Genomic DNA, 25,383 nt, shown 5'->3' on the forward strand with positions numbered 1-25,383 from the left:
ACAGCAGTCCCTACTTAGTAGAGAAGCGAGCGGGTGAATTGGATTATGTGGTTGCTGCTCTTGATCGGCAGAAGTGGACTCAGCTCTGGCTATTCTTATTACTATAAGAATAGCCAGCCAACCCCTTTAGTTTCAGCTATGGAAGAGGTGCCTTTAGTTTTATTTCTGGGAAATGATGGAGAAGAACCTGATAATTTTTGTCCCGAGCAGACTGTGCCTGTAGAGTAATGGGAGCAGAATAGTGCCCAGCTCCTAAAAGAAAAACTGAGTCACTTGGGTCCAGGGTGCCAATGTGAGATGTTAGACTGTTTCGGAAAATACCCCTCGGTCTTCATCAGTGTCCCGGGGAAAACGGCAATTGTTGAACATGATATTGATATAGAGGTTGCTGCCCCTGTCAAACTGGCTCCCTATCATGTAAATCCCCATAAACAACAGCTGTTGGAGGAGGATTTGAAGTACATACTGGATAATGGTCTAATCAAATGGAACTATTGTAAGTGGAGTTCTCCTATCACCCTCCAGCCTAACCCTGATGACCAGGTTAGGTTTTGTTTAGATTTCAGAAAGGTAAATTCTCTGTCTTAGGTTGACACTTATCACCTTCTTAGGATAGATGATTCTGTGGACTGAATTAGGGCAGCCACCTTCATAATGAAAATTGATCATGTCAAGGGCTATTGGCAAGTCCCCTGCCTGACTGGGCCAAAGACATTGCTAGCTTTGTGGCAAATGGTGCTGTGTATCAGAGCCAGGTCATCCTTTATGGCCTCAAAAATGTCCTGGCCCATTTCTAGCAATTGATGGACATAGTAGTAGAAGGTGTGCCACACTGTCATTTATATTAAAAATGTGATGATCTGTGACACTAACTGGTATGACCACCTTAATAATGTGGAGGTTCTGTTTGTGCATCTGCAGGAGGCTGGCTTAGTAGTCATTCTTGATAAGTGTGACTTCATTAAGGCCCAAGTCCAATATTTGGGATATGTTGTGGGTCAAGTTTACGTTACCCCTCCTAAGGCCAAAGTGGAGGTGATCAGGTGGTTTCCCACCCTGACCTATCGTTGAATTCTCCAGAGGATCCTCAGGGTAATCGGATACTGCTATTAGTTTGTTCCTGGGTATTCTACCTTACTGGTCCCCTTAACAGACCTCCTATAGAAGGGAGACTGCTGGAATTAGACAGGAGAGTGCAAGGATCCTTTGTGAAGAAAAATCTGTGCTGTGCAGCCTACCTGTGTTAAGGGCACCTGATTTTTCAAGGCCTTTTGCCTTAGCTGTCAATGCCAGCTTGTACTGATACAGCCAGATGATAATCAAGTCAATCATCCCGTTTGCTATTTGTCTGAGAAGTTCACCACAACTCAGAAGTTGTGAAAATTCAGTTATTGAACAAGAGCTCCTTTGTATAATTTTGGCACAGCAGCATTTTGAAGTTTATATGCCTGCCTATGAGCCCAAGGTAACTATTTTCTCAGATCACAGTCCCTTGCAATTTCTAAACTGCTTCAAATATAAAAATGTGAGACTCACCTGGTGGGGTCTGCCGCTGCTGCTGAGGGAGCACAATCTCTATAGCTAGGCACAATAATGAAAAAAATTATCACAATAACCATTAAATTGATAATGATAACCTTATTAGTGATAACTCAGAATAGATTCATCACCCAATAACCGATAAATCAATATATCCAAAGTTCCGATACTAGCGATGAAAATATCAATATCCTAAATAAAAAATCAATAAATCCAAATCTTTATTTTTATCTTTATCTTTGAAATTTAGAAAAATCTTAGAAAAATTCAAATACAATGTTTATCTTGTCTCTTCAGCAATGAAAAGTACTGTTTTAAATAAAATAACCATATTTGATTTCAAAAGTTCAAAACTTCAATATCCTCATATTCCAAAAAATAAAATTATTGATTATTGCTAGTTTGGAACCAAAAGTATTGGTGATACCAATGAATTGATAATGCAGGAGGAATAATTATTGGATAAATGATAACCCGATATCGTTATTGTGATAAATTATCATGATAATTTATCGCTATAATGCCCACAGGATGTTACATATTCTCAGAAATGAAAGATCAAGTCATTCTAAGTTGGAAATATTCTGTAGTTGAATGCTGTTAATGCTATAGTTTAGAAATTATAGGGCATTTGAATATGGATGTGCATCAGTAGCAAGTAGCTGCACGCAGGCCATCCCACAATGTCCAGCTGGTCACTGTTGCCATATGGCATGTGATGTTTTTTTAGCTATTATTTACTACAATGATACATTGCGTTCTTGAATTCAGTTATATCTTTATTTATGAAAACGTTGATGTGTAATGAAATAGCATCCTTATGGTGCCAATGTCCACCTTTGCTGCCCTCTCCCCACTCCTTCTCACCAACTCTTAGTGCATACATAATAAAATGCCCTGTAATTTCTAAACCATGGTATTAAGAGCATTTAACCAAAGAATGTGTCCCACTTAAAATGACTTGATCTTTCAAGTCATATATGACTTTCCTTTTGGAACACCTTGTTTACATACAATGGAACCTCGTTTCTTGAACTTAATTTGTTCCTGAATGCCATTTAAAATCTAAAATATTCAAAAACCAAACTACTTTCCTCATAGGAGTCAGTGTATAATGGATTAATCAGTTCCTAGATGACACTAATCTCCTCATGACAGATAAAACATTAGATTAGTTACATACAAAACTGAATAGTGAATTAGAAAAGATATCAAGTTGGGTCTTGGCAGATTTATCTGTTAACATTAAAAAGACTAGTTATATACTATTTCAAAATCGTTTTTTTATTTTTTTTTTTATTTTGGTTCAGTATCTTTAAGAGGGTGTGAACTACAACAAATTACTAGTACTAAATTATTAGGTGTTATTATAGATAAAAATTTAATTTGGAAGGATCATATACAGTCTGTTTGCACAAATTTATCAAAAACATGTGGAATTATATATAGGTTAGTCGCAACCTTACTATCAAGGTATTACAGAGTATTTATTATCCCCTTTGTTATCCCTATATTGCCTTTTGTGTTGCTATATTGGGATGTTCTTGGCCTATATTTATAAGAAATGTTTTTGTATCTCAAAAGAAACTGATCAGAACAGTTTGCTTTAAAGAAAATACGATCCCACTGATATGCTGTTTAACGAACTATGGTTGTTGAAATTTGATTTGGTCAAGAAGTATTTTATGCTACTTAGTATTTTTATTGATTTAAATAACAGCAACCACAATACAAGAATATTTAAGGTTTTTCATCATGGTCAAGGCACAAGGGGAAATAATAATGATTTGATTTTATCTCAGTCATGTACAATACTATATAAATTCTCCATACATCATGTAGGGCCACAATGCTGGAATGGATTTCCATGTGATGTGAAAACAATTAAATAATTTCAATACATTTAAAGTTAAATAAAAAAAATAATATTTGTATGATTTACAGAGGCAAAATTTGAGACAAATTTATGCATGTTTTACTGTTAGGATACGATTTTCTTATGAATAATTAGATATCCTAGGTATGTTCACATATCAATAAGGAATATTTAGGGTATGATTAAAATGTATTGCTGCACTCGCCATACTGCAATAAGGTATGTTTATCTTCTGTCCTCTAGGGAGCAAATGCTCAACAGACTAATGCCACAAATGTTCATTGTACATATGTATTGTAAAACCTATTTATGGCAATAAACTCAAACAGTTAATCAATCAATCTGTGCAGACTGTCTTAGTGGCTTTCGACAGATGCTCCCACAGCCAAGATGGCCATTTCACAACATCTCTAGCTCAGAAATTATTTATCCAGAATGGATGCAATGAATGAACTTATTGACATGGAACTTATTAGAAGATACTGTTTAGACCACAAAGGTATTGCCTTTATCACTGATTTAGTGAGGGAAGTCTTACAGAGTGACACAGAAAAGAGTAACCCACTTACTGCCAAACTGAAGGTGATCATAACATTTAAACATTTCCCACTGTATATATATATATATATAGAGAGAGAGAGAGAGAGCATACACACACAGTAGTGGCAGCATTCCTTCATTCTTTGTTACATTTTGGGAAAAAAAACAATCAATCCCATCTTCAAGCTATCAATTAAAAACAGGTAAAAACCATATAAACACTAAAAGCACTTCCCTTGAAGTGGATACACACATTGTGTAGTGTAGTGGTTAGCACACGTGACTCTCAGCTTAGAAGGTCTAGGTTCAAGTCCTGGGTGCGGCTTGGCAATCTGTTAATCTGTAACCCCTGTTCACCTAGTAGCACCTTATCTCCTGTACACCAACATATGGATACACACATTGTGTAGTGTAGTGGTTAGCACACTTGGCTCACAGCTGAGAAGGTCTAGGTTCAAGTCCTGGATGCGACAAGGCAATCTGTTAATCTGTAACCCCTGTTCACCTAGTAGCAAGTAGGTATAGGATGTAACCCAAGGGGTTGTGACCTCACTGTCCCAGTGTGTGATGTATGAGTGGTCTCAGTTCTACCCAATGATTGGTTAGTACGAACTCTGAGCTCTTTCTGTAGGCGAATGGCTGGCTGGGTTATCAGCAGAGGACTGTAGCTTCCTCCCTCTCTTCATAAGATAAGTGTGTTTTTAGTGGTTTAATAATTTTTACCTGGTTTTAGTTGATAGCCTGAAGATGAGATTGTGTTTATCAAAATGTAACAAAGAATAAAAGAATGCTGTCACTACTGTGTGTCTATTTACATGTCTATGCTGTCCTCTGTGACATAAAATTCCATATGGACAAGCCCTTCTCACAAGCATATATATATATATATATATATATATATATATATATATATATATATATATATATATATATATATATATATATATATATATATATATATATATATATATGTATAAGCTAAAAATAAGCAATATTTGTATGAATGCTGTATTACCCTGAACATAAAACAAAACAGCTGGCTGTAAGTGATAAATTAAAATTAGTGCCAAGGAATCTAACTCTGAAAATGGGCACACCCAGGTTGGAACTGTTAAATTATGAGTAATGTAATTATTAACAAACTGCACATCATTAAATCCTGTCTATCTTTGGTTTATCTATTTTACAGGAATAGACAGTAGACTACCTTACCCAATTATGTATTGATTACATGTGCCTCACCCATTCTCACCTGATCTTCTCTCCAACCCTCTGTCCATCCTGCAATGTTCCTGTCTCTCCAGTGCACATTGTCCTGTTCTGTCTCTGCTTCACACACTTGCCATGCTGCATTTCTCCATCTTTCTTCTCTTCCTCTATCTTTCTGATGTCCTTCCTGAATGACCTTTCTTCCCCCATCCTATCCCAATCTCATTTTTCCTACATATGCATGTCCTCCATCTAATCTAACCATTTTCCCAACTCTCTCTCTCTCTCTCTCTCTCTCTCTCTCTCTCTCTCTCTCTCTCTCTCTCTCTCTCTCTCTCTCTCTCTCTCTCTCTCTCTCTCTCTCTCTCTCTCTCTCTCCCATGTGTTTTTCCCAGTTTTACCTTGTAACCTATGTAGTTTGTAGTCTTTCTGTTGCATTTCAAGTGACATGAGAGATATGATAAAGATATTGTAGGCAAAATCTTCAGTGTTAGTAACTTAAAGTAATGTGCTCAAGTTTGATAAAGATAGATTTGAAAAGAAATAAGATTTTTTTTTTTTAATAAAGTGGTAAATGACTGGCATAAATTTAATAGTAATAAGATTATTATGTTTGAGTCTGTTGGGAACTTTAAAAGATATTAGATAACCTTATGACTAAGGGTTATAGGTAGATACAGGTAGGTTATAGGTGGATATAGGTAGATATTAGATAACCTTATGACTAAGGGTTATAGGTGGATATAGTTAGGTTGTAGGTGGAAATAGGTAGGAACTTCCACACTTCTGGATTTTTGCACCTTCTCTTATTCTCTTAATTTTTTTTATGATCTTGCATTATGTTCGCAGCTTCCTCAAAGAAAAGCAGATATTTGAAATAGTCTATAAGAGATAATATGAACAAGGGATTCACATAATAGAAGGAAAACCTTAACTAATAAATACAGAAACAGAACTATATAAATGTAGCATAGGTCTTGTACACTACAACAGTGAGATAAACACATGCATACAAATCCTCTAACACATGTGAATATTGAAAAAAATTATAAGTTTTTGACAAACATGGACATTACATGAATTGAAAAATTCTAGGAGAGAATTGATAGTTGCATAAGGAAGATTAAGACTGAATTATGCTGCCATGGTCTAGTCACCTACATGACTACATGATGAATTTTTCATGGAAAAAAATAAAGAGAATGTGTCTATAGCCAGTCTCTTATTATGTTTTAAGCAGATGGGATACAAAGGAAGATTAGATAAGTTCAAATAGTGATAAGTAGAGGAAGTAAAGAAAGCTATATAACAAATAATTAGATGAAATCTTTTAATAGGAAATAATGGAATATCAAAGGCATATGGATACTGTATGGCTTTTAAAAACTAGTTATTTATTTCCTGTCGAGAGGTTTACCTTATCAGGTAGGTTTGATATTTAAAAGGAATTGGAGATGATATTAGTTCCAGGTACGATGAATTTTTTCTTTAAGCAAGCTAAATGAAAGCAGATGATATAAATTTATCTAATGTCCTATTCACTGCAGTTATATAAATACAAGCTCCTTTAGCATATAGGACAAAACTGCAAGCCTTTTGCTTCAGTAGTACTATACACACGTAAAGAGGTCACAACTTTTAAAATTTGATCTATGTTAATTCTATGCTATGTATCAAAGAAAATAAAGTAAAATGATCTGTATCTAGCCAGGAACTTCAGCCCAAGATTGCATTTGTGAGACAAGTATGCTAATTGCAAGACTGCTAGGCTTTGGTTTTTATATAAACAGGTACTTGCAAATGGAATATACAATCCTAGTTTGAATTAGATTTTCATCAGATCTACAAATATGACACTTCATTCAAACTTCACAATTGCCATAACCAAATATCTTTTCCTTAATTTTCATTTTATATAATCTGTAAGCAATTGAGGACCAAAAATTAATTGACTCATGACTTCTGAATGGAACTTGTTCTCATTATGTAACTGACAATTTTGTTTCCTGTAACAATGCAAACTACTTTGCCATATTTGCAAGTTACCATTCTCAGAATATTTTTTCTTAATTTTGTATATTTAATATTTTGTCTTGAAAGTCATGGCATATAATATTTTTAAGTCTATATAGATGTGGATCACAAGTTTTACTGCTAAAATAAGATTTTTTGGCTTACTCATTGTAATCAAGACATGATATTTTGTTTTATATATAATTTATGTACTAGAGAATGGTAATATATGTCATACAAATAGATGATTTTTGAAGGCAAGTATTATCACATTATTAATATCATGACAGTCAAACTTTGATCTGTGATTTATAGGTTTATCACGGAAGTACTGTGATATTTAATGAACTTGCGTCATTCAGTTAAACTCCAGAGGTGCATAGATTTAGTGAGCGTTGTAAATGCATCTCCTCAATAGATATTTAGATGGATAGGTAAATAAATTTCCATCATTTATAGATAATTAGATAGGTGATTAATTAATAGATATGTAGGTAATTGTTTATTAATACAAAATTAAATTAGTTCAGGTGTGCATGCAGCATCATTAATAAGTTTAAAACTTATATTGCAAACTTACATGTTTGTACATGCAAGTACAAACATATATATCAAAATTTGTTGAAAATTTTAAAGGCAGGTCTCATAGATGTATAAGACTCTTTTGTGTGTTAGTGTTATTGAATGCATTGTATCATCAATGCTTAATTAACTTTTCTCTGGGCAGGTGCTGGTGATGGAGGTGCGGGAGATCAAACATCTACCACCAAACAGAATAGTTTACTGCACGATGGAGGTGGAGGGTGGAGAAAAGCTTCAGACTGACCAAGCAGAGGCATCAAAACCAATGTAAGAGATGTCATAAAATATATCTCCATAAAGAACCATCATAAATCATTTTGCTAATTGTTCCTTTGATGTGTTAGGTAGAAAATAGAAACATGCTAGTAATTCATACCTATATAATGTCATAATCTATTCTTTTATCTTGCAGAATTCAGAGAAGGGATATAGATGTTGGTAGTATCATTTGTCTATGAACTGAAATACTGTGCAGAATAAGTTAAAACATCTTGGTTAGCACTCCTTGGAAAGACAAAGGAGCAAAAGTAATCTTTGCATAGGAATTAATGAAGGAGATAAATCTCATATTGTATTATGATTTCATGTTCTTATCTTCATCATCAAATAAGATTGGTTGTAACTTAAACATTTGTCAAGATGATGTCGTAGCATCTCAGGCCTCAGGCCCTACCAGTCACAGTTTAGGGGTAATGAATTCTTACCCTGGCTTCTTAAGTTGCCTTTTTTATACTAATATAGATATATTTTTTCTTTATATAATGTTGTCTTTTTTAAGTGGTTGGTAAAATGATGAACAAGTTTTTAAACATAGTCTTTTTAAGTTATTATATACAGTGGGTACAGTAAGTAATGACAGAAGTCATGTTTATTGTATATGTAGAAATGTGGCTTCATTTAGTACCCCAGTATTCATTCACTTGGAAATGAGAAAATTTAGTGACATTTGACAGGCTTGACATAGTATTTGGTGTGGTTGAGAGCCTGCAAGGAGTTCATTGTGCCTTGGGATTCAACATTGATTGTATTTTGTTCCTCAGCCAGATCACTATTATATGTATATTTACATCTGAATCATAGAGGTATCATATAAAGAAATTCCATCTGTTTACTCTAAGGGAAGAGAATATCCCAGTAAAGGAAATCAAAGCAGATTGACCATCACATGGCTGTTCCAGCTGCCTTACAAGTTTTCTCTCATCTCTAAACTACAGCATGAGAAACAATTTGGAGGAAAGAAGAATTGAAGTTCATTGCTCTGCTAAGAGGAATAAGCATGAGCTCCCCTATACCATCAAGATAATGAATCTTTATTATTCTGTCTGGAGGATCATGGGAGTCTGTATTTCCCTCTTTGTAAAACTACTTTGGGTACACATTGGCATTTGAAGATACTGGAGAAGAAAATCTTGTAGTCATATCATATTTCTATTGCCTCTGTCTTCATGCACAGTGGCAGCCAGTATCACAAGGCCAAGGAAGTTACCAGACATATGCAGAACAATCATGGGAATGTTATCTGAAAGTATGGGGATTCACCATATCAAAACCTCATCAAAAAGTACTCAAATCGTTAAGATAAGGGTGCAGGATCATTAGGTGATCACCCCCACTAATGTTTGAGAAGTTCTTACCTTGGTGTTGTGTAAAGAAATGGATTTCACTTGCTTGTGGAAATTTTGTAAAAGTAAACCCAGGAGAAGGTAGGCTGTAATTTATGCTTAAAGGGGAGGTATCTTGCTACTAATGAAATTTTGAGGCAGTATATGAAAATTGGGGACATGCTTCATCACTTATTTTGTTCACTGTGAGTTTTGATCTGTCAAGGCAAGTATTAATGCTATAGCAGAGTAGCTGTGTAATGCCTCCATTGAACAATCTTTAGAAACACAGAAATTAATTTGAAAGTGGGATAAATCTTTAGCCATGAGAGCTTGTAGCTAGGGATTGATTCCCTGACCAGGAGAACAGAAGGACAGTGCCTTGGATTTTGAGTCCATAATGATTATCAGGCCCCCAAGATAATTTTATACTCCTGGTCACAACACAAATTGCTCCCTCTGTTTAGATCAATTCATGGTGTAAATTTGAAAATGTGCTCTGAAATTCATGCAGAAATCTGAAGGAACTGGATTATTGATGGCCTGATTTTTTAATGTCAACCTGTACCATAAAACATTAGACTTCACTTTGTATTTGACTGATCTTTAGATAAAGAATGAGGGGCAAACTTTGCCCAGATATACTTACAAAAACATGGTGTTATTTGATGGGAATCTTTACCTCTACTACCAGTGTAATGTCTCCTTTGGACTATTCACTGAAATAATGAGAAATTTATTTGTAGGTGAAAAAAAGTCTTTGGCCTTGAGAGCTTTTCCCAGGGATGGAACCCCTGATCAACCAGAAGGACAAAATATATTGCCTTATAAACATATGTACAAAATATATTGCCTTATAAACATATGTACACTGGCACCACAATAATCATTGGGTTCCAAGATAATTTTTGGGACCTTTATGCTCCCAAGAACTACAGCTATACCACATCTTATATTTGCATAGAAGTCTTAAAATTTTTAGTATGGTTTATTTATGTGTATACATTTTCCCTTTATTTTTTATTTTCTTTATTGTAATAAGGACGTTAAACAAAAGGGTGGTGCTGCTGATGTTTAATACTGTGCTCACTGTAAATCTTTTATTTTTTTCTTTTAATGCCTGTTTTGTGATGCTGCAAGTTTTGAAATGGTAAGAAATTTATCTAAAGAGTGGACACAACAGAACACTCATGGTACACAACTTGTGCCTTTTATTATTTATTTATTTATTTATTTATTATATACATATTTTTTTATATAAGAGTGGCCAAAGGATTCAGAAAATTAAGAAAAAAGGCCACTGACATGCCAGTCCCTAAGGGAAATATTCAAAAGGATTATCTAAAATTGGAAGAGAAGTGTCTTGAAACATTGGTCTTGAAAGAATTCAAGTCATAGGAATGGGAAGATACAGAAACAGAATATGGGTGAGAGAAAACAGAAAGTCTTGTGCAACAAGGCCATGGGAGGAGGGGAGGTATGCAGTCAACAAAATCAAAAGAGCAGTCGACATGAAAATAGTGGTAGAAGGTAGCAAGATACATAACATTGTGGCAAAGAAAGAGAAAGGCTGAAGACAGTTAGTTAGAGGAGAGGAGTTGATAAGACATTCCATCCTGTTCAAAAAAGTACTATGAGTGGAACCCTCCCTTAAACATATGTGAAGTGTACACCATACTTGGGCAGGTAAGAGTTAGCAGCCAGGAGAGTGAGAAAAATGGGCAGATCACTCAGAATACCTAACTTCATAGAAGTTGTTTTAGCAAGAGATGAGATGTGAAGTTTCCAATTTAGATTATTTGTAAATAACAGACTGAGGATGATCACTGTAGAAGAAGACTGTTGAGTGTCATTGAAGAAGAGGGTATACTTCTCTGGAAGCTTGTGTTGAGTTTGAGTTCATAGACATAGGAATTGAGTGTTTGAGGTACTTAACAACACCAAGTTTGTTCTGCCTTGATAAAAAAAATTAAGAAAGATCAAAGAAGCCATGGAAAAGTGCTAAGTGGTATCATCAGTGTAGGAGTGGACAAGACAGTAAGTTTGACTTAACATTAATGATTAATAGAAAGTGGCTGACAGGACAAAACCCTGAGGAACACCACCGTTAATAAGCTTATAAGAAGAGTAACTATCTACCACAGCAGCAGTAGAATTGTCAGAAAGGATTTTCATTGATTAAAGGAAAGGGAATACTCAGCAACATTGCAGTCATATGGTGCCAAAGGGGAGCTCTGAGTCCACAGAGCTGACAGATACAAAACCATCCAGTGACAGGTGAGTCATTAAAGAAGGTGGTACTGACCATGCTTCAAGCCTCACCACCTTAACAAGGTGACTTCACACAGTGGTGTCAGAAAGGAAACTTGAGATGAAGTTACAGAGAGAAGGATAGAAGCTGTAGGAGGGTAGTTTGGAGATTGCAGCTTTGTACCAGACTCTGTCAAATACTTTTGATACATCTAAGGCAACCGCAAAAATTTCACCAAAATCCCTGAAAGTGGATGACTAAGACTTAGTAAGGAAAGCCAAAAGATCACCAGTAGAGTGGCCATGACAGAATCCATATTGGCAATCAGATATCAGGTTGTGAAGTGATAAATGTTTAAGAATCTTTGTTGTGAATAGATAAAAAAAATTTAGAAAGGCAGCAAATTAAATCAATAAGGCAGTAGTTTGCAGGATTAGAGCGGTCACCCTTTTTAGGAAGAGGCTGAATGTAGGCAAACTTCCAACAGAAAGGAAAGGTTGATGTTGAGAAACAGAGTTGCTTGTACCAGGTAAGGTACAAGCAAGCAGGCACAATTTGGAGAATGATAGGAAGGACCCTATCAGATCCATAAGCCTTCTGAGAATTAAGGCCAACAAGAGCACAAAAAGCATCATTAGGAAAGGTCTTAGTGAGAGACATGAAATAGCTGAAGGATAGAGAGGGGGGAACAAGACCTGAATAATCTAGCATTGCATTTTCAGCAAAAGTTTTAGCAGAGTTCAGCTTTAGAGATAGACGAGATGGCAATGGTGTCATGAGGGAAATTAGATGTAGAAAGGCTGAGATTTTCTATTGACGAAGAAGTTTTGGCTAGTCAGAGAACAGGCTTGGCGTGATTTCAGTAAGAAATATGAATAGGGAATGATCATGAATGGAGGTGAAAGAAAGATTTGTGTATATAAATGAATTGACTGAGAGGTTCAAATGAAGGAAAGAGGTCCATTTAGTCTGGAAAGGAAAGAAGTGAAAGAGGAATGAGTGAGGCAGGACAACAGTTATAGATGGGAGTGTGCTGTGGCACTAGTATAGAATTTGTTTGCACAGTATGTCCTGGATATTTTTCCCATGTCCATCATTTGTGTGGACCAGGGTTGTGTGATCGGAGCTGAATATCAGAGGTAATGATGATAATGATGATGATGATTCTGCTGCTCATCACATAATCATTATCTATTTTGATCTCATGTGTCATCATCATCATCATCATCATCATCATCATCAATATAATCTCTTAACATCTTTATCAGCAGTGATTAAGGCTTATTACAGAGTTGCATTTAAACTAGCAAGGAATGAATATCTGAAGGTGAGAAGGAAAGAATGAAGGTAAAAAAGAGATTTCAGGAGAAAATGGTTGATGAGTGTAGGGAAGAACCTAAACTATTTTTATGCCTGTTTGGACAGAAACATTAAACTTAAAGAAAGATTAGTTTGATAGAAAATAATGACATACATATAGACTCAAGGAAATTAGTGAAATACTCCATTAAACCTGAGAATCTTTACAAATAAATAATACCAGGTGGCCTGGTATAAGTTTGGAAAAGGAATCTGGATGATTTCTGATTGCTTTTGAACTCTCACAAGTCTTGTCCAGCCAATATCGGTTATGGTTGTTATATAACATCGATAGTATAAATGTTACAGCAATCTGTTTCATGTTGAGTTCATCTGACAAAATGAACTGCCAGGTTCTGCATGACAGCACCTTAATGTTGCAGATGTTACATATCAATTACCTACACTCTTCAAGAATAATTTTGCAATATTTTCAGCAGTATGGTGGTTAAAGTTTAACTGATTAAATCAGTGATAACCTGCATATGGCTCAAAGTATCATAACAAAATTTCTTTTTAAGAATTGTGTAAGTTTTTTTGCAGCATTTGCTAAGTTTGAAGTAGTATTTGATACAAACTTCCTGTTCCTTCATATCTGTCACTTAAGTGTAAATGCAGTGGTACCTCGACTTATGAGTTTAATTTGTTCCCTGACAGAGCTTGTAATTCAATTTGCTCATATGTCAAATAAACTTTCTCCATTGAAATTAACTGAAATGTTATTAATCCATTCCAGGCCCCAAAAAACACTTTTTTTTTTCATTTAAAAACATAACAGTAAACTGTTGATATAACAAACCTCTTTACCAAATTTCTTGTGTAATGACCCCTATCAAACACTCATTTTATTTTATAAGACTTTGCAAATTACAGCATATTTCAAAATTATTGAATGCTTGCTTTATTTTATGAACATCTTAGTTCTTAAAATGCAGGAGGGTTTCCTGACACAGTCAACCGCATGTTTGAGAGATGAATTGTGGCTGTGTGACAGCCAGTGAGTGACCTTGACAATGGCCAATGATTCTCTCTCTCTCTCTCTCTCTCTCTCTCTCTCTCTCTCTCTCTCTCTCTCTCTCTCTCTCTCTCTCTCTCTCTCTCTCTCTCTCTCTCTCTCTCTCTCTCTCTCATGTGTTCATTGTATTGAGGGTTTACTATAAGAAAATGCATTTATAAATAACAAATATATGAAAACAATTGAAGTGCACTGTGCCAGCTAGTGGTGGCATAGCTGAGGTTCACTTGTATATTGGATTTTGGATCACAACTCAAAACAAATAATTGTTCAAGTGACAGCTCATATCTTGAAAAACTTGTAAGTTGAGGTACTACTACATTCCAAAGTGAAACTTTAACATTGAAAAAATAGCAAAAAAGCAGTTAAACACAGAAAAAAAAAAACACATAGCACTATAGTTCATGGATTCTACACATAATGCCACAGGCATTTCTCCTTTGTACATTCAGTTCCTGTTTATTTTCCAGCTTTTGAGAGTACCTTGGTAGTACTTTATGAAATTGAGATCACACTGATAAAAGTGTACCACCAAACATAAAGTGTACATGATTCTGATTGTGGCATAATGACTACTGATAAGTCAAATGGAATTGATCTAAACTTGGTACAGCATCATTGCAGTTCTTTTTCCTTTTTTAATGTAAATTCTTGAGGTTTTATATTCATTACTGGAGTTAGACAGCACAGACAAAGAGCATAGGTATTCTTTTTTCTAGGAGTTAGATAACTAAACTTGCACTTCATTGAACTAGTTTTGTTGTTGTGTAATAATGTAGAAGCTGCACTGCATTTACTGTGAAATAGTGTAAAATAAATTTGCTTGAAACATATTGTGAGAAATAAGATTAAGAATCCCATTGCAGCAAATAGAAGACAAAAAGTTGTTGATCATACTACAAGTAACAACTGGAATCCCAAGTATGTTTGCCAGGCACTAATTGAAATTATTTTTAAAAAGAACATTGTACTTTATGTATTAACTATGTAGGTAATGTAGAAGAGATATGTATCTTTAACCTTACTTTCACTTTTTTAAATTGTTTTTCTCAGGAGGTAAGACAAAAGTCTTTGTCAGATTGATAATTATTAATGGTGCAATAATTTATTGTAAGTATTCTGTAAGATATAAAAATACTTGAAACAATATTGGTAGTAATAATTTTGCAGGGGAACCATATATTGCATCCTAATTTTTCATCAAGTACTGAATGATCACTTACAGATTATATGTATGTATTTGATTTGCTACTTTCACGGTAAAATTTAGAACCTTAGTAAGGTATTATTCATTTTTATTTATTTATTTATTTTTTTTTATTTTTTTTTTTTTCATGACAATTATTTGGTTTGATAATTTATTTTGATGTTTGCTTCATGAAAAATTCATAAGAGAGGTAACCAAAAGAGTTTCTTCTTGCTCCATTCCTTATACTTTGTCCTTGCAATATTTTTAGTCTTTATTGTTTTCTTTTTCCTCTTATTTATTTACTATATATGACTGGTACCATTGAGATCCTTGGCTGGTATTTATAGGAAAAACTTAACATTTCTTAAATTTTGACTTAGAGTGTACTTAGCTGAGCCATTCTGGCTAAGACTTATTTATACAATAGGTTGAGTCTTGTTGAGCCATGACTCAGTTAAGGAAAGGCAAAGTCCAAACAAATGTATGAAAAGCATGAAGACAAAACAGCAAATAACAAAATTACCTTACTTCTACATGAATATACCATAAATAGATCATACAACAGTAAATAATGGTATATCTATAAATATCAGTATTTTCTACTTGGTTATGATTAATGTCAGTGAACTTTTGAGACAAGCTTAATGCATCTCCCAGTAATCAAAACAAATCCCAGTCTCACATGTTCCCTTACTCTGGCAAGACTAATTCACTCATATTCAAAATCCTTGCATCATGAACAGACCCATGAAAGTTAGTATTAATATCAAGGATCATATAATTTGCATCAAATACAATTTGAACATTGACACTGTGATAGTTCTTTCTGTTCACAAACTCATTTTCATACTCACAAGAGGTAACAATTTTTACATAAGTCCCATCTATTATCTCAACTACTCCTGGGAAATTTGCAATAGCCATGAATTTTGCTTGCTTTAAATTTCTGCTGGGTCTGTTGGAAAATTCCATGAATTGGGTAACGATGTTTAGAGTAGCTAAAGCATTCAGAGTTTGGCATTTAACCCTGGTAATTGTAGACTCTGACAGTTCAAAGTAATCACCATTGCACAACTGCATTTTTCGAGTTCCCAAATATCTGAGAGTGGCCATTTCTGGGGTGACTGCTAGCATGATTGCAATCAGTACGACTTTGTAGTTCCCTCTCAGTAAATCCATCACAAAAACTATTCCTTCATGATTCAGTCTGCATCTCTTGATAAGGTCAGCATCATTATACTTTTGAGAACATTCTTTCATTCACAAAAGGTCCTTGGATGTTGTCTTCATATTTGTTGACATTCAGCCATCAGGGTTGGGTACAAGTGCATGTACTTTTACTTGGACTTGGACTTGGACTTAAGTAAAGATAATCATGTATTTGTACTTGGAGTTTAAAAATTCAATGTTACTTTTACTTGTACTTAGATACAAAGTACTTGGAAATACCAAGTACATTCAGTACAAACAAGTATATTGCACTGAATCAAAAGTTATATACTGTATATAGATTCCAGTGAACTTTGTGATGATAATATTGGTTAAATATGTACATTGAGTACTATGATATTGTAGTGTAATATATGATAAAGGAACATAATTAAATAGTATTTTCTCAATGGGTAACATGCTACAGTAGACAGGGCCAGTACAGCACCACATTACTCAACAAGTGTGAATATGTTTATTACTGTCATCCTAAAATAGAATAAAGGTAGAATTTCCATTTACTTTTCAATAGTGAATCCCACTTTTAACAGTGTACTCATTAAATGTGTATGTATGAAAACTACTACCTTTCGTGCTTTACGAATCTGTGACTGGAATTATTGTGGTCTTGGACTCAAGTATGTAGTAAAGTGACTGTACTTGTACTTGAAAAATATCCAGGTACTTGGACTTGGACTTAAGTACAATTGCTTGTACATGGACCCAATTCTGTCAGCCATATTAGTTGTTGTTGTCTGAGCACTGTCTTAGCCAGCTTGAGCTACCTCTGGTGGTGGCTTAAATCTTGTCATCTGCTAAGGCAGGGCAAAGTCGCACTCAGCAGATCTGGCGGGTTTGAGACATTTTATAACACATGCTTAGTAATGGCTTAGCATTTCTTTGAGATAAGACCATGCTTAGCAGCTCTTGTCTCACTCTGGTATCCTAAAACTTATCCATTTTTGTTTTCCTCTTCATGTGTGCAGTAACATCATACAAAAATGCTTTTATTCTTTGTAACTGTAATGCTCCCTTTGAATGCTCAATAGAAACAGTGAAAAATTTATCAAAAGGCAGGATAAATCTTTGGTTCTTAGCCGAGAACTGTACCTGTTACCAGGACAAATTATTGCACTTTGGACATCAGGATAATGATGATCATCAGATCCCAAGATCATTTGGAGACCTTTGTACTCCCAGTCACTACATAACAACTTTCTTTCCATTTTCTGTTTGTATTCATTATATCCCACATTTCCTCATTAGTCAATTGTGTTATTTACTTTCTGATGGGTATCCAGTCTCCTTGACAAGAATGTTAGTACTAAAGCTCATTTTGCTATTCAGTTTGCTGCTGAGATGATAGAAAGCTTGGCTTAGGAAGTTTGATGTGAGTGTTTCACTAGAACACTAGTTGGCCTGATCACAGTTCATTATCATAGAATAATAAAAAAAAAATTTCATGACAACTAATGATCTTATGAATGCATGAGTGTCTTGCAAGGGCAGTTAACCTGATCCTAGTTGATTATGATTAACAAAAATACAGACTTAAGGCTTCAGATTCGACATTTTCAGCTTGAATTTTCTATCTTTGAAATAACGCTAAAGATCACCTGTACAACAACTAACAATGATATAAATGTTCAAGTGCTATATTTGTTATATTTATTTGCTATATATTTAATATATTTATATATATTTGCTATAATGCTTTCTCTTACCCAATCAAATCTGATCATCATAAACCAACTAATTTGATGGTGTAAGGCTTCAAATGCAAAACTATAGTTTTCTAGTTTGAAAACCACTTAAAACATCACATGCCATATTTGACTAAAGTATCAAAACAAATATAATGATGTAAGACTAGAGTTTTTGGGCTTGAAAATTACCAGCAACATTATCTTCAACATCAGTAACAAGCTTACTAATGTATGAATTACAGTAATGTAATTTCTTGACCCTCGCATCACACATATTTGTTTGTACTTAGAGAGGAAGGAATAGGCAAAACCAGTTGAGGTATTATCCCTATAAATCTGTATTTATATAGCTTTAATGATTCATATTTAGCTAAGTTTTGGTTTATGATATAAAATGCTGATCTTATCCTTCCAAGGCAAACAAAAGTACTGTACTGTATTGTGTTTTATAACCCTACATTGTCATATCTGCCACATTCTTTTACTTGAATGGGCCTCTGTTTCATCATGATGCCTATCCATTTGTGCTCTTTTGTTCTCATGTCTTTCAGTCTTAGTGTTTATTTGCTTGATCAATGTTAGTACTATAGTTTTATTGAAGATATCCTAAATGCACCCCCAGATTTTCATCTTAAAATTCTCCATGTGACACAAATCTTTAGTAACTTTTTTTTTTTCAGGTTTTATTCCTTCATCACCAGTCTCTCTCTCTCTCTCTCTCTCTCTCTCTCTCTCTCTCTCTCTCTCTCTCTCTCTCTCTCTCTCTCTCTCTCTCTCTCTCTCTCTCTCTCTCTCTCTCTCTCTCTCTCTCTCTCTCTCTCTCTCTCTCTCTCTCTCTCTCTCTGGTTTCTGATTGTTGTTAATTTATTTTTTTCACATTATTTTTTTCACATATGCTAATTTTTATCTCATCATAATGATCTGAATTTTCATTGTGCTTGTAATTACCCTGGCATCTGGCATGCCTTTTTTTGTGTTCTGATGAAATCTCCATAATCTATCATCTTTGTCCCATGTCTACTCTCTTATCCAGGTATATCTGTGGATCATCTTTTGTTTGGATCCAACTCTTTAGTAATGTGAACTTCCCTCTTTTAGCACATATGGTTGCTGCTCTATCCCTATTCTTATTCTTCTAGTGGTATACCCCATTCTCCAGTCAATGCACCACATCTAGATTTTCAGTACATAGTTTAGCATTCATGTTTGATTATTTGATCACAGAGAATTATTTAAGCAAAGATTAGTCATTAATGTTCTGTCTTTTTGCAGGTGGGACACACAAGGGGATTTCACAACAACGCATCCACTACCTGGTGTCAAAGTAAAGCTGTATACAGAATCAGCATCTATGCTTTCCCTAGATGATAAAGAACTAGGCAAGGTTGTTCTACATCCCACAGCCATGTCATCCAAGGTCAGTTAAGAAATTTTATTGAAAATTTCTCTTTGTAAATATTCATACTTGCCATAACTTTATTTGGTCTTCATACAAGTGAGTTATGTTCTTTAAAAACATTACTAAAATTTAATATTTTTTCTTTGAATGCACATTTCATTGCTTTTAGATAAATATTTTGAAATTTTCATTTATAAGTATGAATTTTGCAATTGTACATTAGGACAAAGGATAAAATAATTTTATTCATAGCCTTGAAAACTTATAAATTGTATGTTTTTTTTGTTTTTTTTTATGTAGGAAGGACACTGGCCAAGGGCAACAAAAATTTAATAAAAAAAATGCCCACTGAAATGCCAGTCCCATAAAAGGGTCAAAGCAGTGGTCAAAAATTGATGAATAAATATCTTGAAACCTCCCTCTTGAAGGAATTCAAGTCATAGGAAGGTGGAAATACAGAAGTAGGCAGGGAGTTCTAGAGTTTACCAGAGAAAGGGATGAATGACTGAGAATACTGGTTAACTCTTGCGTTAGAGAGGTGGACAGAATAGGGGTGAGAGAAAGAAGAAAGTCTTGTGCAGCGAGGCCGCGGAAGGAGGGGAGGTATGCAGTTAGCAACATCAGAAGAGCAGTTAGCATGAAAATAGCGGTAGAAGACAGCTAGATATGCAACATTGCGGTGATGAGAGAGAGGCTGAAGACAGTCAGTTAGAGGAGAGGAGTTGATGAGACGAAAAGCTTTTGATTCCACCCTGTCTAGAAGAGCAGTATGAGTGGAACCCCCCCCAGACATGTGAAGCATACTCCATACATGGACAGATAAGGCCATTGTACAGAGCAGCTGGGGGGATGAGAAAAACTGGCGGAGATGTCTCAGAACACCTAACTTCATAGAAGCTGTTTTAGCTAGAGATGAGATGTGAAGTTTCCAGTTCAGATTATAAGTAAAGGACAGACCGAGGATGTTCAGTGTAGAAGAGGGGGACAGTTGAGTGTCATTGAAGAAGAGGGGATAGTTGTCTGGAAGGTTGTGTCGAGTTGATAGATGCAGGAATTGAGTTTTTGAGGCATTGAACAATACCAAGTTTGCTCTGCCCCAATGAGAAATTTTAGAAAGATTAGAAGTCAAGCGTTCTGTGGCTTCCCTGTGTGATATGTTTACCTCCTGAAGGGTTGGATGTCTATGAAAAGACATGGAAAAGTGCAGGCTGGTATCATCAGCGTAGGAGTGGATAGGACAAGAAGTTTGGTTTAGAAGATCATTAATGAATAATAAGAAGAGAGTGGGTGACAGGACAGAACCCTGAGGAACACCACTGTTAATAGATTTAGGAGAAGAACAGTGACCGTCTACCACAGCAGCAATAGAACGGTCAGAAAGGAAACTTGAGATGAAGTTACAGAGAGAAGGATAGAAACCGTAGGAGGGTAGTTTGGAAATCAAAGCTTTGTGCCAGACTCTATCAAAAGCTTTTGATATGTCCAAGGTAACAGCAAAAGTTTCACCAAAATCTCTAAAAGAGGATGACCAAGACTCAGTAAGGAAAGCCAGAAGATCACCAGTAGAGCGGCCTTGACAGAACCCATACTGGCGATCAGATAGAAGGTTGTGAAGTGATAGATGTTTAAGAATCTTCCTGTTGAGGATAGATTAAAAAACTTTAGATAGGCAGGAAATTAAAGCAATAGGACGGTAGTTTGAGGGATTAGAACGGTCACCCTTTTTAGGAACAGGTTGAATGTAGGCAAACTTCCAGCAAGAAGGAAAGTTAGATGTTGACAGACAGAGCTGAAAGAGTTTGACTAGGCAAGGTGCAAGCACAGAGGCACAGTTTTGGAGAACAATAGGAGGGACCCCATCAGGTCCATGAGCCTTCCGAAGGTTTAGGCCAGCGAGGGCATGGAAAACATCATTGCGAAGAATTTTATTACGTGGCATGAAGTAGTTAGAGGGTGGAGGAGAAGGAGGAACAAGCCCAGAATCGTCCAAGGTAGAGTTTTTAGCAAAGGTTTGAGCGAAGAGTTCAGCTTTAGAAATAGATGTGATAGCAGTGGTGCCATCTGGTTGAAATAGAGGAGGGAAAGAAGAAGAAGCAAAGTTATTGGAGATATTTTTGGCTAGATGCCAGAAATCACAAGGGGAGTTAGATCTTGAAAAGTTTTGACATTTTCTGTTAATGAAGGAGTTTTTGGCTAATTGGAGAACAGACTTGGCATGGTTCCAGGCATAAATATAAAGTGCATGAGATTGAGGTGATGGAAGGCTTAAGTACCTTTTGTGGGCCACCTCTCTATCATGTATAGCACGAGAACAAGCTGTGTTAAACCAAGGTTTAGAAGGTTTAGGACGAGAAAAAGAATGAGGAATGTACGCCTCCATGCCAGACACTATCACCTCTGTTATGCGCTCAGCACACAAAGATGGGTCTCTGACACGGAAGCAGTAGTCATTCCAAGGAAAATCAGCAAAATACCTCCTCAGGTCCCCCCAACTAGCAGAGGCAAAACGCCAGAGGCACCTTCGCTTAGGGGGATGCTGAGGAGGAATTGGAGCGATAGGACAAGATATAGATGTGAGATTGTGATCAGAGGAGCCCAACAGAGAAGAAAGGGTGACAGCATAAGCAGAAGGATTAGAGGTCAGGAAAAGGTCAAGAATGTTGGGCGTATCTCCAAGACGGTCAGGAATACGAGTAGGGTGTTGCACCAATTGCTCTAGGTCATGGAGGATAGCAAAGTTGTAGGCTAGTTCACCAGGATGGTCAGTGAAGGGAGAGGAAAGCCAAAGCTGGTGGTGAACATTGAAGTCTCCAAGAATGGAGATCTCTGCAAAAGGGAAGAGGGTCAGAATGTGTTCACTTTGGAAGTTAAGTAGTCAAAGAATTTCTTATAATCAGAGGAGTTAGGTGAGAGGTATACAGCACAGATAAATTTAGTATGAGAGTGACTCTGTAGTCGTAGCCAGATGGTGGAAAACTCAGAAGATTCAAGAGCATGGGCACGAGAGCAGGTTAAGTCATTGCGCACATAAACGCAGCATCCAGCTTTGGATCGAAAATGAGGATAGAGAAAGTAGGAGGGAACAGAAAAGGGGCTATTGTCAGTTGCCTCAGACATCTGAGTTTCAGTGAGGAAAAGAAGATGAGGTTTAGAAGAGAAGAGGTGGTGTTCTACAGATTGAAAATTAGATCTTAGACTCCGACTCCGAGGGACTCCGAGGATGGTGTAGGAATTGGCATGATGATTTTGAAATTTTTGAGTGAAGGGTGTGTGTGTTATTAGGTGCTTGTAGTTTTGTGTGGAGGAAGAGAGTTGTCTTTAGAGGGCAGGCTGTGACTGCCCCCTTGTGTTGTGAGACACAAAGGGAAACGTTCAGTGAGGTCACAGCTGAGTTTAATGATATGTTCACAGCACTCCCTGAACAGTGCTTTAGACCTCACTGGGAGTAATTATCGTTTCGGCAGGTGTCTACTGCCTCCTCCTGCCATGTTCATAGATCAATGTTTGTACTTTTCTAGTTTCCTAAACTAAAAGCTCAGGTGCTACATACTGCACCCATTGCATTAATGTCCTGATCCAAATAATTTATATGATTAACATATTTTGGTAACACTCTGATTATCTGAAATCAAAATAATTATCCAATCATTGGTATCTTCAAAAAGAAAAAAAAAAAAATCGCTGGATTATAACAGTATGCATGAATGTTTTAGAGCATACAGTGTGATCTACACCACATGACTGGGGCCATTCCTTTATGGATTCTTTGCTTGAAACCCAACTTAAACATATATCTCATTTCAATTAGTTCTTAATGATGGATAGATTCTAATCACATCCTTTGAGAAGTCCTGTTTGTCTCCACAAATTAAAATCAAGATTGTAAGTTAAGCTGACACCTAAATATGTGCCTGATGCTATTGTAGTCAATACTATTTAACAATGCAGTTAAGAAATCTCAATTTGGCACCATCTACATGATCATTTATGATTTAACAAAGGACACTACAGTACATAATACCATAGGAGTCTTTGAAGCTTCCTGTTAACTGAGATTACAAAAATAATTTTGTCATATCATTTTCAAATTTCACTGATTTGCAACCAGGCTGGCACTGTTGCCATCCACCACTCTGATCATGAAACATGTCTTATCATTATCTGATTCCAGTGCAATAGATGAACACTGTGAAAGCAGGTTTTTTGAACAGGTTACTGGTTCCAACTTAACACCAAGTAAATGTATGTACATGTGATAAAAACAGGTTCAGGAGTTTTGACACTTGCATCTGCTTTCAATCTGTTCCCCTGTTTCTCAGACAATTGTTATTGCTGATCCACTTCAGAAGTGTAATTTCTAATCATAAAATTCTTTGAAAGACCATCAGAATGTGATAAAAGGCACAGACACCATACCAACAGAAATATAATGGATAAATTAGAGGCTGAATTATTCATGACACAATAATCGACATTCAAAGGCTGCATACAAGAACTTATATATCAGTTTGAAATAAAGATCAAATTTTACCTCCTAGAAATACCAACAATTATTCAGCTTCTTTTTCAAACTCCACAGCTGTCTCTCTTGTCTTACACTCAGTAACCTTTAAAACTGAGAAGAATAGTTCCCTATAGTTCTCAAGATAATTTTAGTTAGATTTTGATGTATGATATCAGGAACTATATAAAAGTATAGGCACAAAACATTGTAACATAGTGGCATTTTATTTACATTAAAGAGTATGAACATAAATATAAGGATGTCATTATCATTGCAGGTACCTGAATGGTACAAGATGCAAGTTCCAAAAAATTCACCTGAAAATAATCTTAGAATTAAGATTGCTGTCAGAATGGATAAACCACAAAACTTAAAACATTGTGGGTAAGTGTTTACATTATCATCATTATTGTATGGCTATTGAATCTTGTATGTATTTTTATTGATATATTATTAAATACTTGTATTGCAAGCTGCATAATGAGTGTCATGAAATTCATCCATTTTTTTTCTTTACACAAGGTTAAATTTTATTAAAATCTCACTCGACAGCCATCTGTATGCTCTAGGGAAGAGTTGCTGGAAAAAGTGGAAGAAACGGTATTTTTGTTTAGTACAAGTGTCCCAGTACACATTTGCCATGTGTAGCTACAGAGAGAAGAAAAGCGAACCCACCGAGATGATGCAGCTGGACGGGTATACAGTGGACTACATTGAGGCAGTGTCAGGTAATGCTACATTCTGTTGGATGATATTCACATATATTGGCTGCAAAATTCTTTGATCTCTAGATATAAACATCATCAAGAAGATAAATAGTATTATTTATTGAAATTTATTAAGACATTAGTTAAGCATCAAACAACACAAATATTTTTTTTTTCCAATAAGTAATTTTTGTTGCTAAAAAAAATCTAGCATTTATTTTTTACTCATTGCAATGCATGTTGTTTCATTAGTGCTGCATTTAATTGAATCATAGCCAAAATTCTTGTATGAAAGAAAATCCTTTGGAATATGTTCCTTTCACACCTCTTGGTGCTGAGAGACATCTTTCTTTTAACTTGTCTTGAGAGGAAGGTAGTCTTTTACATGACTTATACAGTATGACTAATTGCTGCTTTTATGATATATAAAACGTATAAACCTATAAGACACACCTTCATTTATGAATATGTAAAAGCAAACTCTTTCTATGTTCATTAATCACCACTGATATAATTTGACAGAAAATTAAGTGCATGGTGCAGATGCATTAAGCAGAATCATCTGATCATAATTTTTGGATGTGATCTCAACTGATAACATTATTAAGTAGTGGCGGCAATCTGGACTTCCAGGCATTAGTTCATGAAGCAGCATCTGCATGCTACAAATGGCAAGACCAACCC

The 25,383-nt window shown here is 35.6% G+C and overlaps 1 protein-coding gene across 3 annotated transcripts in view; it reads left to right on the plus strand.

Annotated features, from left to right (window-relative positions):
* LOC135101658 (calcium-dependent secretion activator-like) overlaps positions 1 to 25,383 on the plus strand; it is a 503,368-nt gene that overhangs the window by 271,894 nt on the left and 206,091 nt on the right. For all 3 annotated transcript variants that reach the window (XM_064005957.1, XM_064005958.1, XM_064005959.1), the window contains 4 exons: positions 7,905 to 8,026; positions 19,362 to 19,506; positions 24,270 to 24,376; positions 24,545 to 24,720. In XM_064005957.1, coding sequence (XP_063862027.1) covers positions 7,905 to 8,026; positions 19,362 to 19,506; positions 24,270 to 24,376; positions 24,545 to 24,720 — 550 coding nt within the window. The remainder of the gene's footprint in view (positions 1 to 7,904; positions 8,027 to 19,361; positions 19,507 to 24,269; positions 24,377 to 24,544; positions 24,721 to 25,383) is intronic.

The sequence above is a fragment of the Scylla paramamosain genome, chromosome 6 (assembly GCF_035594125.1).
Source record: "Scylla paramamosain isolate STU-SP2022 chromosome 6, ASM3559412v1, whole genome shotgun sequence".
NCBI classification, from domain to species: Eukaryota; Metazoa; Arthropoda; class Malacostraca; order Decapoda; family Portunidae; genus Scylla; species Scylla paramamosain.